This window comes from Eumetopias jubatus, unplaced genomic scaffold (assembly GCF_037043125.1).
Source record: "Eumetopias jubatus isolate StellerSeaLion01/CBP00866 unplaced genomic scaffold, mEumJub1_p1.0 scaffold_10, whole genome shotgun sequence".
In the NCBI taxonomy this organism is placed as follows: domain Eukaryota; kingdom Metazoa; phylum Chordata; class Mammalia; order Carnivora; family Otariidae; genus Eumetopias; species Eumetopias jubatus.
Genome location: NW_028274816.1, coordinates 104,111,421 through 104,126,885, shown reverse-complemented (window position 1 = coordinate 104,126,885; position 15,465 = coordinate 104,111,421). Strand labels below are relative to the sequence as shown.

The following is a 15,465-nucleotide window of genomic DNA, read 5'->3' as shown; positions in this document are numbered from 1 at the left end:
GATAGGTTATCCGGAAGTTGGTGGTGGGGTGAGCAATCATATAAGGTTTAAAAGGGTACACCAGAACAAGGAAATTAGGAAGATGAATTCAAATACTGGTGATGAGGGTTGCCAGCCTGTTTTTGAATCTCCAAAGTTTATGATGCCTGTGAGCTGTCATGTCTTTACCCAGAAGGAGAATGGAGAGCCCAAGATTGTTTCAATTCCTGGAATCCTGTGTTCCTGGTTAGCCTCCAGAGAAAAGGAATTTGGTTTTGGTCTCTATATATTGCAGATTCATTACTAGGAGTGTGAACTTCAACCGACTAGAGAATATTGTTACCACTTCATAGCAGTGGCAGTCTTTTTAATTCTGGGCCTAAAGGCTGAGGACCTAACTAACATGGACTTTTTTCTCTGTCACAACCAAGGCTATTTCTAATTAGAAACCATGCTATTTCAGTATCTACATTTCTTCAGAACTGTCTTTTCCCAGACAGGTATCCTTAACCATATGGTAAAGTTAATGCCTCAAGGAAGTTAACAGTTAATGTTCTTCGTGCTGGGATTTCCTTTGTTATTAAAGATTGCCCCATAGTTTGACTGTGTTTCAGGTATGAAGTTACTTCTCTGTTCACAACTTAGGCTAGGTGGAATGGAAGTGGGGAGTTCCTCAAGTGAGTAAATGTTCAACCATTCCAAGGGAGAGGTGGGACTGCTAAGTCTTTTGGTTGTCCTGAGAGGCAAGGTGAGCATTTCTGGACATGTTGGTTAATTTTACTGTCCAGGTGTGGCATTTCTTATCTATAGGAATACTTTTAATGTTCCTGTAACCTTAAGAATACTCTCAAGTGAACATTTACTCCAAACTAGGGTTGAAAGACTTTGGGGGAAGTATGACACCTGGAGGAATTGCTGGTGGTATTCTACCACTCCTCTCCCATATGCAGCCATCTCTCCATCTCCTGTCCACCCACTTTTCATTTCCTATTTTTCACTCACTGCCCACCTTGCATGCATTAGGCCAACGAGAGGTATTGATTGCTTAATCCTGCAGGATATTTAGAGTTACTGCCGCTTCATAGTTTTGAAGGGTAATGAGAGGCAACTCAGAAGACATCTGTCTATTCCAGATCCTCAACTTTACTGGGTAAGAGGTGAGGGAGGAAGCAAAATAACCATGCTTTCTTACTGCTAAGGAGATTTTAATATACATTGTGTGGGGTAAAGAGACTCCTTTACTGGTCTAGGGAGGGCAGGGAGTCTCAACACTTCACTTCATCCTCTTCCCTCATATCCTGAGACATACTTTTGGTGATGACATTTCTGAGCTCAGTTGCAGATGGTGTCTGTGGGAAGTAAAGCTTGGTGAGTGAGAAGAGGGCCCTGCTATCCATGAGAAAGCAGATGAGGATTGCTTCGATGCCCTGGTGATTAATCACTAAAGTGCCAAAATGCTTTGGCCACTGGATTGCTCTCATACCTATCTCAAAAATTAGTAGTCCAAGGCTGAGAGAAAGGGGCTGATGTGAAGTGTGTCTTTAATACTCTCTAGATGGGTGGTTGTGAGTGAAACTTACTCAATATGTAGCCCATAGCCACAGCATACTTCTCTGGAATAAGAGAATATAGTCATAAAGCAAGTTCACTTAGACGTAGGTTTCCTAGGACCTGAAAATAGACGGATTTTTAGATGTTTTGCTCTGGCATGGTTGTAAACAACAGATAATGTTGATCATCCCAAAGGAATGAAGGGCATTTTATCCAAGCCAAACCATCTCTTGAGGGAGGCAGCATGGAGAAACCCTATAAAGGCTACAATGTAGCGGTCAGAACTAAGTGAAAAACAAAGCCTGGGTCCTGGAGGGTGTTTTTTTCTTTACAGTAAGGAGCCTATTCCAATGGCTGTCTCAGGGAGAGGATCGTTTTACCTCCTGTGTCTCAGAACTACAATACTTACCTTGTAAATGAAGTGAGGATCAGCTTGTAGACAGACAACCCTCCCCACAAGGCTAATACAATTTTGAATGCTTTTGGCCCTGGAGAAAAAGAGGCTGAATTCAAAGACTTAGAGAAAGCTTAGGGGTCTGATCCCTTTTATAAATTCAGGAACTTCTGAGTATGGCCTTTTTACCAGTATTTGCATTTTATATTAGGGAGCCGAAGGTCTCATACAATATGAAGCAATAGGAGAAGGAGATGTAAATAAGGGAAAGAAGGAGAACTCTAGAGCAGTCTGTTAGCTGGGCTGCAGAAAGACACTTAGGGTATAATTGCTTTTAAAGAAGACAGAGATATGGGGTGGAAGGAAAAATTATGGTTGGGCTAGTAAAAAGGGATAATTGCCTTAAAGGTTTACAGTTCATTTTAGGGAGGCCCCATTAAAGCACCACCTTGAGTAAAGAGTTCCCCTTGAATACAGTAGTGTTACCTTTATGGTTGGAGGATGGGCCTAGAACCCTTAGGTTGGGAGATGCTTTGAAGATGTTTTCACTTAGGGAAGCTTGATTATATTAGACAAATAACATATGAGGAAATTTTGCTTCCCACTGCTATCTACATAGTTCAAGAGAATAATTCAGAAATAAGGAAGACATGATATGGATGCATCACTTTAAAAAGTTATTTGTATTTATGGAGTTTTAAAACTCCTGAAAGTGGTTTTGTGTATTTTAGGCCAACCTGGAAACTAGTGTTATTCCTCTCTCCTTTGTTTTTAGATCCAAGTGAAGGCAGTGCATAGAAGAGTAAACAAACCAGAACATGTGAATTAGAGTCACAGACTGTTAGAATTACAAAAGGACATTAGTTTGTCTAGTTCAGTGCTGTCTTCAGCCAGTGAACAAATAGGCCCAGAAAGGTTGAGAACCTGTGGTTTGGGGAAGAAGGAGGGAGAGAATAAGAACCACTGTTGTCAGGAACCTACTATGTGTCAGGCACTGTGCTGAATGCTTTGCTTTTATTATCTTGATTGTCAAGTACCTTGAGGCTAAAAGATGGAAGGAATAAAAGGCAAATCCCTCTTACTATCCTGAGCAGTAAGTAGGTGATAAAGGAGAGTGGCAGATCACTTTTTCCTGTCTAACCACATAGGGCTAAACTATAGGAAGAGTCAGCGTTTGAGAGTGAGGTTAATCTAAGGAAGTACTCGCTAAATAGTTGAGACTCATCAATAACTTCTCTATTCCTGGGAACCTTCCAGAAATGTGTGGTCAGAGGTAGGCTAGGGGCAGAGCTGGTAGAGAACAAGATTACTCTTGGGTCTGAGATTGATTTGCATTCTAGAAAATCAGCTCATGACCTGAGAATATAGATTAATCTCAGAAATAGGGAACAACATAGGGCATCTCCTCCGAAGGGGTCTTCAAAGAAAACAGTGTTTATATCCTAAGAATCAAAGAGATAAACATATGCCTTTGGTGACCATGCTTGTTTGGGGTTTTTTGTTTTGTAACACACTTTGAAGTCATGAAACAGTTTATGATTTTGGAAAGACTCAGTGCCAAGTTCAATGTTGGAAGGAGCAGGTGGCAGCCTGAACATTTCTAGTGAGAATAAGATTTTATTCCTCATAGTTGTTTGATATGATATCCCAAGTGTTAAACCATGAGGCTGCTTCAGTGGGGAGCGGTAGTATCATTAGCTGAGTCATGTCCTGAGTACAGGACAAGTTCTGGGGAAGATTAAGGGAGGATCTCACTTTTTAAAGAAGCTTTTGGATCTAGTGAGATGAGTCTTATACTTGGTTGGGAAGTAAGGAATCAGTATTTATAAGTCAGCACATTAATGCAGGCTATAAAATAAGACAGTAACCTAGTACAGAAGTAGCCATAGCCAAGAAATAATTCGAAAAGTTGAGTTAAACCAGAAAATTCCTTGAAGTAATGAAGATAGGGGAACAGAAGAGGTGTTCAGATGAAGAAAACTTACAGAAGAAGGTTTATGTGTGTTTTGTGCAGAAAGCTTTGAATGGGCTAGTCAGCGTGGTAAAGGAGAGAAATATTAAGAAATAAAGTCGGAGGAGCAGTCTTCTGGGCCTGCATGAGGAGTTCGGATTTGATTTGGTAAGCATTAACAGGAAGCAGAGCATGGTGGGATGAATATGATGTTGAGGACTTTCGCAGCCATACTGGGTCAAGGAAGCAGGAAAGCTTGCTAGGATATTTTTGTTCTTGTCCAGGTGTGAGGCCCTGAGGGCCTGCACTAAAGTGAGACAAGGAGAATGAGAAGAAAGGAAGGGGGCCCATAGGAATTAGCAAGGTTTGATGATAGTTTGGATGTAAGAGGAGAGATGACCCCAGGACATTAATCCTGTTGATGGTGATGAGAGCTTGGAAAGAGGTAGCTGCTTTGTTTTTTTTTTTTTACTTCATTAACCAATTGATGGGATGTGTCTTTGTTCAGTATTGCAGGGTCTAGGTGGGGGCAGCACTCCTAGGAAATAGTGAAGCTTGTGCTCTGTGCCCAGACTATCCATCTGCACTCTGCCCTTTGCAAGGTGGGAGATCCAGGTGAAAGAGAGTTTATTGCTGGGGTGTTCCCACAGACTTAAAGAATGCTATCCCTCTCCAGATCTAGGAAAGAAAATAGTTTTTTGCCAGTTTCTTCCCCTTTAATGCTTTGAAAATGGGATATGACTAGCCTGTGGCAGCATGTGGCTGTGGATGCACAATTCTCTGGCTTGTTTCTTGGAAGGCCTTTTTCTGTCCCTCCCTGGGGGTCATTTGTATCTCTGGTTCCTGCTCCCAGAGCCATAAAGTGGGAGCCCCCATTTATTAATTGGGTTGGGATTGGGGAGGGGGTCCACGGGGGACTCTTTAGTGCAGCGGGCGGGGGTCTTCCCGAATGAGCCCATTAGCCAGCCCCAATGGCAGCTGAAACGGGGCTGCAGCCAAGTCCTCTCCGTTTCAAAAACCCTCTATCGCCTGCAGCAGATCAGAACAAGGCCTGCGGGAGCCCTTAGCTTCTGATTGCAGCTGTGAGGAAGGACAAAACAATTTATAGGAAGCCAAGTAGCTCCTGTCTCACTATCTCTTCCTTTCTGACTTTGGGGAGGGGCAAGACTGGGATGTGGTGCCACCCACACACCATAGCTTCTTACAAGGCAGGTATAGGCCTAAAGTAGGAAAGAACAGTAGTGAGTGTATTTGCGCTGATTGGACATTTATGTCAATGCTCTGGATGTGTTTACACATGACCTTGCTTTCTTCCTCCATCCACATACAGTTGTATTTGATACATGGTCCTCCCTAGGGCAAAGCCAAATGTGTGCTCAGATGGTCTCAGTTGTATGTTGGGCGGCATGCTTATCACACTCTTCCCTGCCCCATACATCTGCCTTGTGTCTTCTCTGCCTTGTCAAGATTCAGGGTTAGAGTTAGATCACCTTCTTAATATATCTTCATAATAGAAGGAGTTTGGCACTGAAAGGAAGGCCTCCTACTGGGACTCCCTCGTTTGTCCCTTTAAGCCAGCATGAGAAAAGCAGGCATCTCTAGGGGAGCTTCTTTCTGCAGTGGCCCAGAGAGAAGGTGTGAAGGGCAAGAATGCCTCACTACCTGATAAAAGGAAGTATCTCCTTCCTTATAGAATCACCAGTCGGCCAGAGCTAGAAAGGGACCCTAGAGATCACCTAATTCACTCTTTCCGTGTACAGAGTGGGAAACAGCTTTGGGGAAGGGAAGTGCCTTGCCCACTGTCTCATAGTGAGTGAGGTGGTGGCAGCCAGCCAAAACTGGAGTCCAAGAGGCCAGAATCTTAACCTACTTGAGTACAGAGCCCTCAACCTTAAGATTGCCAACTCCTGTGACCGCTGAACTTCCTCAGGAAAGGAAGGTAGGGCTGTGAGGTTTTGAGGGGGAAAGGTAGATTTGGAAAACATTAGTAGAAAAATTGAGAGGTTTTATGTGTTTTTACCTCGAAGACTCATCTCTCCATGACCTGCAGATTGTACAAGTGTAATTTTTATGTAGTCAGGAGCTCTGGTTCATTGGGGAAGCAAGTGGCAGCCACCGCCAAAGATCTTGATGCCCCCAAAGTTACCCCCAAGTTCCAGGAGCACTTTGTCACCAGCTCTGGGATTTGGGAAGCAGGCCTCTGAGACCCAGTGAGGAATTCACCCTAAATCTCAACTCAGGCTCTTTTGCATTACCATACAGCAATAGAAAAGCAAAATCGGAAGGAAGGGAGAGAGAAAACTCGCCTCACCTTCTGGGAAACTAAGGGGAGTCTCTGAATGAGAGAAGGGATTATAGAACTCTGTAAAATGAGATATTCTCTGAGATCACTGGGAAACGGGGTTGGAGGGGGGACCCCCTACTCCTCTCCCTTATTAAGTTTGAACTGTCCGTTTTCTCCTTTGATGAGGCAGAAAGAAGGTGGTGTGGTGCTCCACAGTGACCTAAGGCTTAAGTAGTGTGCTCAGTGAACTGACATGCACAGCAGGTTCTGAAGTTATCTCACTCTGGTGCTGAGACTACCCCCTCTTTGGACCTCTCCGAGATGTATCTGCAGTCCTTTCCAATGCTTATTTTCTGAGCATACGAGTTTGGGAGCCAGTGATGTGCATAGAGGTAAATGCTAAAGAGTCTCTAAGCTGGGATCAGAATCTTGGAGGGAGAAACAGTTTAGAGTTATGAGTCTAGGTCAGAGGGGCAGTGGGTCTGCAAAATGAATATTGTGTGTGGATGACAAACAGATCCTAGTACATAACCTTTACATTTTCTCCATCACACCCCAATTGATAATACTGGGGGAACGTGAACTGGTCCCCATGCAGATTCCTCCCTACATAGGGAGTGTGTATGATAGACCTACTTGTCCAAATTGTATCAAGTCTGCTGTCCCCTCACAAACCTCCTTTCTGTCTCATAGGATTTTCTTGTTTGTTTGTTTGCCTCCTAGTCTTTCTTGAAAAACCTGTTATGGAGAAGGCGATGATCTGATCTAAAACTAGATGGCCTTTGAGTCACCTTCTTACATTAACTTTGCATTAACCTTGAACCTTCATCACCCTTTATAATTCTGAGTTTCACAGCTTCCAGTTCTGTTGGATTCCTACTTTACCTCTTAAGTATAGAATCATTGTTTTTACTTTATCAGACTGGGAGCTGGTTCCCAGGAGGTAGGACTCTTAGAGCAGTTATATCTCTCTCTGGGAGCATACTTAAGATTCATCTTAATCCTTCTGGGCTTTGTGAATTCAGGTTTGAGGGAATTGGAAGAGTGGTGACCATCACCATCACTATTACCGACTAAGGCCATATTCCCTGGGTGAAAGACCAAATTTCTCTTTGGTGTCTAGTCCCTTGTCTCATGTCTAAAGTAACCTGTCATTTTCCTTCACAGGTGGCAGCAGCGGCAGGAAGGATGGCCCTTGAGGAATTTGGTGAAGTCCATCAGTCACCTGGCATCTGGAGCCCTGAAAAGTTCAGTCTTTCATACACTCTAAAGCCAGGTAGGGACCTAAAGCCAATCAGAGGTTTCAGGCCTGCTTTTGTAAGGGATTCCCCAGCCCCACCCCCCACATAGCTAGTCTCGGAAATTTCTTATTCCCAGGGAAGTTTCTTATTCCCAAAGATCTTCAGAAGAGTTTCCCTGGCTTTTTATTTGACCCTATTACAGTGTCCTACCTTCTCATTAACAGTTTCTCCCCTTGGTTAGAGTAGGTGACCCTCTTTATTAACATTGACAGTCATTTCATTCCTCTTCTTTCCACTTGGCCCACTTCGCTAATGGATATTCCTCTTTGGTAGGATACTGATGTTGGTTACTGTCAGCCTCTCCTCTACAACACTTGTCCCACTCACCCATCACTACCACCACCACCACCACCACCACCACCACCACCACCACCACCACACACACACACACACACACACACACACACACACACACAGCCCTGCCTTCTTCCCCAAGAAGCTATTTTTTCTTCCTTTTTGAGTGGGATTGGGCATGCCCTCCCTTCTTACTACCTCTCTTCAACTTCTCTACCTCCTTTCCAGATTTGATGGGAGCTCCCACCTGTCCAGACACTATACAAGATACCAGAAGTAGAGACCTACAAGTCTGCTTCTCTCCATCCTCATTGCCCAGAACCAGGAAGGTCATGAGCTTCCAGTGCTCACCCCCACCCTTCTTGCTGCCAGGTAGGTGGCTCCTCTCTCTACCCACCAACCCCAAACAGGGTCATATTTCTCTCTGGAAATATTTCTCTCTGTTGTTAAATATTTCCAATAGGCGGAAGGCCTTAGTGACTCAGCTCTCCACCTTGCGACTTCCAGTTTTAATCTTTAGCAGGACCTTGCTGATGTTAAATATCCATTCCTTTCCTATAGTTCAGAACGATTTAGGGTAAGGGTCCAATGACAGGCAGCACTTCTCTTGGGGCTGGAAGTCTAAAGCTCCAGACATGCATTCTGCCCAGTGGCCTGACATCCTTGGAGAATACCTGGATCTTTTGTGGGAAAGCTGTGTTTATCTGGTGTCTATTCCCAAGGACAAGGATCTCAGGCTCTGAGAATCTGTCTCTATTCATTCCCAGACCTCTCCAGGAAGTAAGAAAGGATTGTTGTACAGCAGAAACCCACCACCAGGGTGGGTGCCTCAGTCTGGTAAGCATCTGCCTTTGGCTCAGGTCATGATCCCAGGGTCCTGGGATTGAGTCCAAATCGGGCTCCTGCTCAGCGGGGAGCCTGCCTCTCCCACTGTCTGCCGCTCCCCCTGCTTGTGCTTGTTCTCTCCCTTTCTCTCTCTCTAACAAATAAATAAATAAAATATTAAAAAAAAGAAAAGAAGCCCACCACCAGGTGATAGTGTCTGGAGTTCAGGTGGCATAGTTCAGGTGGCAGGTCTTGTCTGGCACCTGTAAAAAGTTGGCAGGGGTGCCAGAGCCTCTCCTGCCATTGGATGTGACATCAGCTTACCTTTTGCCCTTAGGCCTCCTCTCTCAGCAGCTCTTCTCTTATCCCTGCAAGCCAGACAGCACAAGCAGCAGCCCTAATAAGTGCCAGCTCTAGATAAGGTGCTCCCTCTCTGGTTGACACATACCTTGAGTTGGAGTTAGGATACAGTGGATGGAAGGATAGGAAGTCAGGAAATGTCCCTGGAAGTGGTCGAGCAGTAAGCATGCATGAGTACCTTGATGACTCAGAGATCATCAACATTTATAATTCTACCCATCCAGATAGCAACCTGGATGTCTGATGCCTCAAAGCTGCTGGGCCACTTGGACAGCTGCAGTCTTGGTTTCTGCCACACGAGGGTGCTGCTGACCAATTAAAACTCCTGCCCCTTAACAGACAAGAGTTTGGGTGACAAGAGCACCCTTTCCTCAAAACAGGGATCAGAAACAATCTGAGAGAGCCTGAGAACCAGGCCCCAAGAAGCCAGAAGAATAATTAGTACCACTTGCTCTTCCTTAAAAATGGCTTGAGACCCTGAACACTCAGCCCTAGTGGCCTGACATCTTAGTATGTTTCCATCTGAACTCAGGAAGCCCCCAGCTCTCGGCACCAAACATCTTGCATAGGTGCTTTTCTCCCTCAAGGTGTAGCAGGTTTCAGCTGTCCCCCTGCCCCAACTGTCTCCCTGCCTCTTAAACAGTCACTTTCTAGTCCAGAGGGTAGGGGTACCTGTGGTTTTCAGAGAAAAAGATCTCTCACAATTGTTACGAGGGAAGTATCTTTGTTAGTGAGAAAGCGTTGGGGAGAGGACTGAGAGTGGGAAAGTTCAGCCTTCTGTGCCCCCGTCCCACCTCCCCCAGCACAGACCTGCAGAGCTCAAGACGGTCCAGTGGATGTTTGCAGCTTGAGTGGCTGGAGGACACCCAAAAAAAGGTGTCAGGGAGCCGGATGGGGAATAGGGATGCTTTGGCCCTTGAGCTTTAAACTCACCCCATATGGTGTAATGGCTCTGCCAAGGATCCAAGTGGCCATGGGGCCCTTATGGGGGTGAGGTGTCCCACAATGGATCCTCCATCTCCGTGAAGCCCTTTCAGGCTGAACAGGCAAAGGGAGATGACAGAGGTTCTCCTCCTCCCTCCTACCCCCATGCCCGAGGGCCCCTCCCCAGGAGGACAGCTTGATTAAACAGTCGGTGCTGCTGGAATTACTGCACAGCTGGCGCTCCCCCCAGCACCCCGAGCAGAGCAGCAGCGCAGATTAAAATCTCCAATTAGCGTTAAAGTGAAGTGAGGAGGTACTGAGGCTGCCAAGGAGGCCAGGCGGGGGCCCTGGGTTGGCAGACACTCCCACTGGTGCCTGGATTCTGAGCACCACCCTCAGTTATCCCTTCTTTCCTAGCTCCTCTCCCAGCAGTTCTCAGTGCCCATTAGCTTTGCATTGCTTGGGGCCACGGGGCTTTCTAAGGGGCAGGGGGTGGAGCAGATGCATTACCTGACAAAATGCTGGGGACACCGTAAGTGTGAAGGAGAACGAGTGATCAGTGCTTGTCAGGGGAGACATCCTGCTCACAGCGTGCCAGGCAGCCAGGTTGAGGTGACTTCACCCTACTGCTGCTGCTTTTTGCCTAGAGAAAGGGCACACAGGACAGGTCCTCCAGACCCAGATCCTCTTATCTGTAAGGTGCTGAGTGTCGTGATGCCCACACAAACATCCATCCTTGTATATTTTATCCTATCTGACCCATCTGCTCCCACCCAAATTATGGCTCTGTTCTTCCTTGCTCCCTGTTATTTTTCTCAGCTTTCCTATGGGAAAGGGGGTAGGCACAGCCTAGCTTGGGAGCATCGCCATGCCCTGCCACCTGGGTCCTAGCCGGCTTCTCATTACCTTCTTTGCAGTTTGGGGAAAAGCAGGGATATGCCAAGAATGGAGGCCTCAGACTCTCCGAACCTCTGAACATCACACCCCGTCCTAAGGGCCCTCTACCATTTACACTTCTGCCCTTCACCTACCAAACCCAGAAGGAGGGCAGCACGGCTAGTCACACCCTTTGACTTCCCTCTGCCCCTTTAAGGGAAATGGAGGTGGGTACCCAGCTGACTGAACCTACTCACACCTCCAGAAATTAGACACCAGGGCACAGTGCCACCCTCCCAGGCTGGCACATGCTACCCTGGCAGAGGTTCAAATAACACCCCCCCTTCATCCTCCCACCCCTATGTCTTCCTCTTCTCTCTCCCTCTTTCTTCGTCTCTCTCTCTCTCTCTTTCTTTTCTTTTTTTTTTCTCAGCTCAAAGCACAGCTGAGCCTTAAAGGCGGGGGGGGGGGGGGGGGGGGGGAGACCAAGCTGGGGCAGGGGGGTAGAGAGCTCCAATAGCACGTTTTCACCTGCCATTTAATTGGATGTATTTTTAATTAATGGGACCTCAGGGACCAACATGAGACAATCTGATCTCTGAATAGGGACAGGGGAGGGATTGGGTTAGGGAGGAGGATTGGGCCACTGGGTGCGGTTACTGGGAACCCAAGCCCATCAATCACTGGCCACTTTGTGCTCTGGCATGGGGAATGGTGAGATGGAGGAGGAGGGGAGGTGCTGGGGAGAGTTGCCAGGAAATTCCCCCCAACTGCCAGGACCTCCAAAAAGGATAGAATATACTAGTTGACTTGGGTCTGATGCCCAAAATTGCAGCCAGGATATTAGGTAAGGCTAATCCTTGCTCCTAGGATTTTGTCCAGTTGGGCTTGTCCCAGTGAGTGATATAAAACTGAAAGGAAAGTGGGGACAGAGTTTTGAGGTCATTGAAGACAGGGGGCAAGAACTAGAGACCATAGAACCAGAGATTGTGTGAGAGGAAAGAGGAGGGCAGGGTTTAAAGATATTTCTGAATGTTTAGACATAAGAGAAGTGCCCTGGAGTTTACATGCAAAGCATGTGAGGCCTGATGCCTTTGGGGTGTGAATCATAGAAGCTTACTGCTGCAAGGGAGAAAACTTGGAGTTCATCTTGCTGAACTCTTCACTTTACAGATGTGGAAATGGAGACCCAGAGAGGAAAATCAGTTGAATCCTGTCCTGGAGTTGCTTTATGTTCCTGGCTTTGGAGAGTTCCTGGGAACCCAAAGAAAGGTAGGTAGGTAGGTAGGTAGGGCATGGGGTGGAAAGTCAAGGGAAGAGGATTGGCAGGGTTACTACTGGAGCCTCGTATCTCTGGCCTCCAAGTCAGAAGCAAGTGAGAGGAGCCAGACAGGTGCATTGTTGGAGGAACATTTCCTTTGCACAGCTAGTTCCAGGGGTCATCTCATCTGTTCCCCTGCTTACAAGCAGACAGATCCCCGAGAGTCCCCCACTCTCATGGGATTTTACTATACTCTGTAAAGTCCACAGAGAAGGCAATGTACCAACTACCCTAGTTCCTTAACCAAGAAATAAATCTCCCAAAGGTACTAAATATTGAGCTCTTTTGAGATCTTTTTACAAGTTTCCCTTTCACAGTATAAACTGCTAGAGAAAATTATGCCCAAAATGTAGGGAGGAGTGGTCTTATACCTCTTGTCCCAGGTCTAGGCCTAAAACAGAGACAGGGCTAAAATTCAAGGCTCAGAAGGCCGAGTCAGAAATGCCCCTGAATCGTGTGGTGCTATGGCCCCAGAGCACTTGGTCAAGCCCTGTCCGGCTTTGTGTGGTGTTGGTACACAATGGAGAGGAAGACATGTTTCCAGCTGTCCACATCCCCACTCCTCCTTCCTTTACTGTTCAGACACTAGGATTAAGGAGGGAAAGAATGAAGGAGAAAAGGGGTTTTCCCACCAGGTTGCCAAAGGTGGTATTTCTTGGCATCTTCTTCCTTCCTTAAAAAAATTCAAGATTCTTTGTTCTGTGCTTCATGAGACTAAGCTGGAGTCAGGGCAAGGATGGGCACAGAGCTTGGAAAACAGTGTGGATAGAAACTTCATCACACTCTCCAAGCCCCCACATCTTTCCCCCACTCCCAGGATTGTCTTCTCTCTTAGTATCCCATTTTATATCCCCAAAGTCCCTGAGGAAGAGCAGGATATGCCTCTTTTTTTTTTTTTTAAGATTTTATTTATTTATTTGATAGAGACACAGCAAGGGAGGGAACACAAGCAGGGGGAGTGGGAGAGGGAGAAGCAGGCTTCCCGCCAAGTGGGGAGCCTGATGCGGGGCTCGATCCCAGAACCCTGGGATCATGACCTGAGCCGAAGGCAGATGCTTAACGACTGAGCCACCCAGGCGCCCCAGGATATGTCTCTTTAAGTGGCCCACATTCACCCTGCCTTATGTTTAGACCTTCAGGATCATCTCCTTGCCTTCTCTACAAACAATAAGTGAGAAGGAGCCCTCACATCCCCCCGAGACAGTCTGGAAAGAATCCATCTGCCTCTTCCCCTGCTTCCAAAGGCTTGTAGTAGTGGGAACTGGGAGGAGAACTGTGCCAGGGATTTGAAAAGGAAGATTCTCTTGTCTGGGAAGGTCAGGGAGGAGCCTGAAAGGGGGGAGAAGACAGAGAGGGGAAATTTGGGAGCTGAGGCCTGTAGTCCCATCTGTGGGCCTGGCTGCCTAACCTAGGGTAGGCCGTTCATACTGACTATTACTCATAGGATTTATTAGAGGCTCCTGTTTACAGAGCTGCTGTTTTTCCTTTGAAATACAGAGCAGTGGAGAAGAACAGCAAAGAAGAAAGGGAAAGGATATCAGGCTTTTGGTAGGCCCTTTCTCACCCCTTATCCACCCCTGCTTGAACATTGGAGGCATATTGGAGGGTCCAAAAGGCCCTTAAAACATTCAATCTAGATTCTGGATTTTTCTCTAAGGAACAGGGCTTCCCTCCCCAAAGTCCTCACCAGCCCTGCCTCATACTCCCAAGGTCTAGGCAAGGTGCCAGATCTACAGCCCTGGAGTCAGACCCAGGAGAGATCCTAGAATCACTCCTCAATACCACATGCTCCTCCTCATTCTCAAACTTTCTCCTTGGCCTCCCTTTTCTTCTACCTCCCTTCAGCTAGCTCCACTCCTGGCCACCTCATCCCTTCGAGTCTGAGAAGATAAGGTAAGTAGTTGTCTGTTCCCTACACTTTTTCTTCCTCTCTTCCTGGAGTCTGGAGTCCAGAAAGATTGCTGAGCCTTTGCTGGGAAAGAGGAACAGGCTTGAAGTAAGTGGGAGGCAGAGGTAGCAGCACCCAGAATGACCTGCACTTTGGAGAAAAAGGAGCTCTCTATTGGCCCAGGGATTAGCTTTTACTCTGATGGGACTCCTCCTTTTCTCCTTCTCCCTCAGTGTGTCCCAGGGGTTGGTGAGAGATCTGGATGTCTGAACCTCCCACTTGAGACCTCGAAGGTTGTTATACATATCCCCTCTCTAGCTCCCGAAGCCATGGAGGAGGGTAAGGAAAGTATCTCAGAGGTGGCAGCACCCAGGGAGGCCAAGGAGAAGAAATAGTGACCAGAGAGGGAGCCAGGAGGAGATGCCTGCTCTTGAAACAGCCTCTTTATCCCATCCTCTCCAGCACCCCCTCTCACATGCTGACAAGGCTGTGTGCCCAAGTGTGCCAGCTCTCCTGGCTGGCAATTCTGCTCTGCCATGCAGGCATCCGGTTCTCTGCTCCGGCACAGAGCACATGCTGGGGTCTCTCACACTCCTTTGCTCACTCATCTCAACGTGTCTGTGTTGCAGATTCCTAGGGATGAAAGTGGAAGCTGTGGCCCTGTGAGTAGGAAGATGGTGGGCTTGGGGCCCTTTGGGTGCATATCTGCCTCACTGGAGGGCAAGGAGGGAGAAGGCTGCTGGCAGCACAGCTGAGCTCAGCTGAGCTCAGCGTTCTGGTGACTCATAGTGATGGGGGCAGCTCATGAAAACATCAGAGGGGAAGGGGGTCCAGGCTTGTTAGACCTCTCTTTTGCCCCGGTTCTCCCCAACTCTGAGCTATGTGGATGAAGTTCTCTCATCTGGATTGTACGGCAAGGAGAGGCTCCAGCTATGAAAGGGCTGGGGATGCTCAACCTCCCTTAATCATTCCCAGAAAGAGTCTTGCCATTGAGGAAAGGATAGGAGAGGCCAGTAGTATCCTCTGACCACAGTTCCAGGGGGGTTAAGTCCTTTGTTTCAGCAAAGGGAAGCGGGGATCGTTGGTACTAGTGTATCCAGATAGTAGTACCCTCCCTCTAACCTCAGGGAAGGATGGGCTGAGTGACAGGAGAGTTCTCTCACAGAGCCCGTTTTCATTTGCCTGTTTCATTGCTGGCAGCTCTGCTCTCCAGCTTGGGGTGGTGGAGGGGGTGCTCTCTGTCAGGTTGCTTCTAGAGATCCAGAGATGGTTTTGGTTGGAGAAAGTGATAGACCAGCCACTTTTCACTCTTCACTCTTCCTCTAGGGAGACGAGACCATCTTCTATTCCCCCAGCTCTCCCTGGCAGCATTGGGAGCCCAGGGTCCCCTGCTGGAATACCCATAATAAAGCTCAGTCCTGAACTGAACCAACACATCATCTGGCTTTGGTATAAAAATGGTGCTGTGAGGGGGAGCCTGGGTGCACCAGGTGGGTATAGACAGGTGTGGGGAGTTT

At 47.2% G+C, this 15,465-nt stretch overlaps 1 protein-coding gene across 19 annotated transcripts in view; it reads left to right on the top strand.

Moving 5' to 3' along the window:
• Positions 1 to 15,465, top strand: part of CDK12 (cyclin dependent kinase 12) — a 74,294-nt gene that overhangs the window by 48,827 nt on the left and 10,002 nt on the right. For 8 of the 19 annotated variants that reach the window (XR_015769342.1, XR_003607116.2, XR_003607110.2 and 5 more), the window contains 5 exons: positions 7,327 to 7,435; positions 7,983 to 8,126; positions 8,522 to 8,591; positions 11,913 to 12,011; positions 13,906 to 15,438. Coding sequence is in view for 1 of the 19 variants with exons in the window: in XM_028089955.2 (XP_027945756.1) it covers positions 4,384 to 4,417 (34 nt within the window). In the remaining 18 variants the exon portion in view is untranslated. Of the gene's footprint in view, positions 1 to 4,383; positions 4,447 to 7,326; positions 7,436 to 7,982; positions 8,127 to 8,521; positions 8,592 to 11,912; positions 12,012 to 13,905; positions 15,439 to 15,465 lie in introns of those variants that run through there. The other 11 variants (XR_015769337.1, XR_015769336.1, XR_015769335.1 and 8 more) reach the window with 11 other exon arrangements.